We start from the raw sequence: 3,489 nt of genomic DNA on the forward strand, positions 1-3,489 counted from the left end.
ATTTTTTGCCCACCAGCACCCTGCCTCGTTCAGGGGACTAAACTATTATCCATTAAAAGTATTGCTTGTTTTTTGCCTCTTTTTCCATATTGTCTTCCATGTTTTTTTTCTTATTTCTCCTCCAATCATAGTAAGACATACAGGTGTCTAATACATTGGACAGACTTTATAAATAAACATCCCACAATATGGGAGCTAAAAGTTCCTGGTCCCCCAGATTATCCTCTACTCCTCACCCAGATCTCCCCACCTCCTTCAGCCCACTGCCCCAGTGTGATTACCACATAAAAACAAACAGGAAAAACTAAAAGAACAGCAACCCTCACAAAGTACAAAAACACATTCAAAAGAAAGTACACAAAGAAACAAAACTACAAGCATACATAAACTTAAAGTAGATATTATCATGTGACTGAGCAGCAACAAGTTTAATGTGAGTCCCCTCTGATGGTTAGATAAGATATTATAAATCCACTCTCATTGGTTTCAGTCAAGAACGAAATTTGGACAATTTATACAAAATACATTTTTATTCACATTTTCAATATTATTTTTCACCGGTTTTTCAAGTAGACCGGCAATACAGTTCAGTTCAACAAAGGTACAAAAGGGAAATACAAAATATAAATAATAAATTATACAAATAAAAAACAATAATTTATCGATTTAATTTATACAAAATACGTTTTTATTCACATTTTCAATATTATTTTTCACCGGTTTTTCAAGTAGACCGGCAATACAGTACAGTTCAACAAAGGTACAAAAGGGAAATACAAAATATAAATTATAAAAATAAAAAACAATAATTTATGGATTTAAATATAATAAATAGACTGACAGGGCCCCACATGATTGTATTCATGTTTTATAAACTGGTAAGGGCGTAGCTTCTGAGATGAGTCTGGATGATCAGTACATCTGTGCYGCAAGGATATCCAATCTTTGCAGATGACGTTTTGTCTCTTTCCTGATGAGCTCCCACGCCTGCGCACTGTAGTTCTGAAAAACACAGAACATTTGAAATATTAGTTGGGTGAACTTTCTTGGCAAAATAACGACCATAATGTCTTGAACAACAAAGAAAGACCTGGTGCCATATGTATTAAGCTTCTCAGAGTAGGAGTGCTGATTTAGGATCAGTATTGTCTTTTAGATCACTATAAATAAGGACAGAGGAGACCTGATACYAGATCAGCACATCTCTGAGATGCTTGATACATATGGCCCCAGAACCCACTTTTTTTAAATGAACACTGCTCCTGTTTAGCCTAGCCTAGTTAATATTCATTTGATTACATGTATTAAACACGTTTCCATACGAAACCAAACTCACCATTTTTCTCAGAACCTTCTTATTCAACTTCTTGAAGTACCGTTTYAGTCTCCTCTCAGGTTTCATGGCAGGTGATACCTGTTGGACAAAATTAAACAAAACATTAGCGTCATACAGATGTAGGATCTTCATTTGATCTCTTTTTTTTCTGAGTATTTCCTGCACGGCAGGAAATGGAAACTTAATGTGTATTCAAYGTTTTAAAAGTATTCTAAAGATTGTAATTTCTACGTTAAAATATCAAACTTGATTTGCCATAATGAAAAATGCATCAAAGCATACAAATAATGTCCATTATTTATAATCCACAATCATTTACATTTCTCATTACTGCAGTATTATTTATGTGAAGTTGCAAACTGGCTCAAAATCTGTAATAACCCATATACAGTGCGTTCGGAAAGTATTCAGACCCCTTCCCTTTTTCCAAATTTTGTTAAGTTACAGCTTTATTATAAAATCGATTAAAGAAAAAAAATCCTCATCAATCTACACACAATACCCAATAATGACAACGCAAAAACAGAAATACCTTATTTACCAATGAATTCAGACCCTTTGCTATGAGACTCAAAATTCAGCTCAGGTGCATCCTGTTTCCATTGATYAGTTGACAGTGCATGTCAGAGCAAAAACCAGGCCATGAAGTTGAGGAAATCGTCCGTAGAGCTCCGAGACAAGATTGTGTCGAGATACAGATCTGGGAAAGGGTACTTTGTAACCACCAAGTTGACAGTACATGTCAGAGCAAAAACCAGGCCATGAAGTTGAGGAAATCGTCCGTAGAGCTCCGAGACAAGATTGTGTCGAGATACAGATCTGGGACAGTAGACCTAATGTAGATAGCGTCTCTTGATCTCTGTCATTATAGCCTTAGCGCCCTTTTAGTATGTATATTCAAACATAGGCTAACAGTTTTCTAACACAGATGCTAAACATGAAACATATGACTACTTTACTTGGTTGGTTGTTTTGCTGTCCTTATATAATGCATTCAGTCTCCTCTTACAGTGTGCTGATAACTCACCATCTGGTCCAGCAGGGAAAGGTATTCTGCGCTCAAGTGACCGTAGTGGTGTCGGATCCAGTCACAGCAATGAACACGCTCTGCATACTGCAAATAATAAGAAAAATACACGTCCAACTCTGCATTGTATACATTGTAAATAGCAGTTCGTTTCGCTATTAGTTTTCCAGATGAGTTTGAACATCTCTGCTGTGTTAAGTAGTTTTATGTGGAATTGGGAAAGGGAAAGCTGTATAGAGAATTTCCCTGATCAACTACCGGAGGCGGGAACTTTCATTTTCCAGACGAGCACATGCAGCAATAGAAATTCCATGCCTGCTCCGTCTCCTTGACGAACAAATCCAAGTAAATCCATAGACATTCTCCTTGAATCCGGCTTTAAACTTTAGTTGCCACAAGATAAGATTATTCCATTTAGATATCGTCTAGGCTATTACTGTAGCGGAATAGGCTATTCGCGAGATTTGCTTTCAACTGCTAATAACTTCGCGTGAACCGATAAAAAAAAAGTCTGATAACAAAATCGTCGAAGTCGAAATAAAACCCACACTTCCTAAGAAAAGTAGCCATATAAGACATTCATTTAGTGGGTTTCTTCAAAATTAGTCCGAACAATTGTTCCGTCGCTTCTGCTGTTGCGCTACAACTGAAAAGTGAATGGGAGACGTCAGCGTCAATACCCATATCTCTCAACTTTACATTTCACATTGACGTAACCAACTTTCACCCTACTGTTGTCTGCTGGTGATGCAACGTTGACAAGCAACGACAACATGATTTGTTGGAACTTTCTATTTATCGTTTGAATTACACGGGGAAATGAAAAATAATATGTGACAATAGTTCCTTGGTATAGGCTACGATATCAGGGATATTTTCCCTACAGAGTCAATAGATTTGGCAGGGCTATTTACTGTTGTCTCTCTGTGTGTGTGGTGTGTGTGTCATAGTGTTGTGCACGTTTTTGACTATACAAGGTCAAATCTTGGCATTTGTTCATTTCTCCCTTTTTCTATATAATATTGGGATTAATTCATAATGTACAAGGCCTGTACAATGTAAAAAATCATATACTGTAGGGAAGTGGTCACCAAAACTGTCTGCACGGTCCTGGAGACCAGCAGGA

General features: G+C 37.0%; 2 protein-coding genes across 2 annotated transcripts in view; both read right to left on the reverse strand.

Moving 5' to 3' along the window:
• The window catches only part of LOC112075982 (interferon a3), a 30,195-nt gene extending 27,212 nt beyond the window's left edge, over nt 1–2,983 (reverse strand). The window contains exon 1 of the mRNA XM_024142884.2: nt 2,622–2,983. The gene's annotated coding sequence lies outside the window, so the exon portion shown is untranslated. The remainder of the gene's footprint in view (nt 1–2,621) is intronic.
• The window catches only part of LOC112075988 (interferon a3-like), a gene marked incomplete at its 5' end in the record, with an annotated part of 26,197 nt that continues 23,183 nt past the window's right edge, over nt 476–3,489 (reverse strand). The window contains 2 exons of the mRNA XM_024142889.2: nt 476–1,002; nt 1,337–1,414. Coding sequence (XP_023998657.1) covers nt 913–1,002; nt 1,337–1,414 — 168 coding nt within the window. The remainder of the gene's footprint in view (nt 1,003–1,336; nt 1,415–3,489) is intronic.

This window comes from Salvelinus sp. IW2-2015, unplaced genomic scaffold, assembly GCF_002910315.2.
Source record: "Salvelinus sp. IW2-2015 unplaced genomic scaffold, ASM291031v2 Un_scaffold3499, whole genome shotgun sequence".
Taxonomy (NCBI): Eukaryota; Metazoa; Chordata; class Actinopteri; order Salmoniformes; family Salmonidae; genus Salvelinus; species Salvelinus sp. IW2-2015.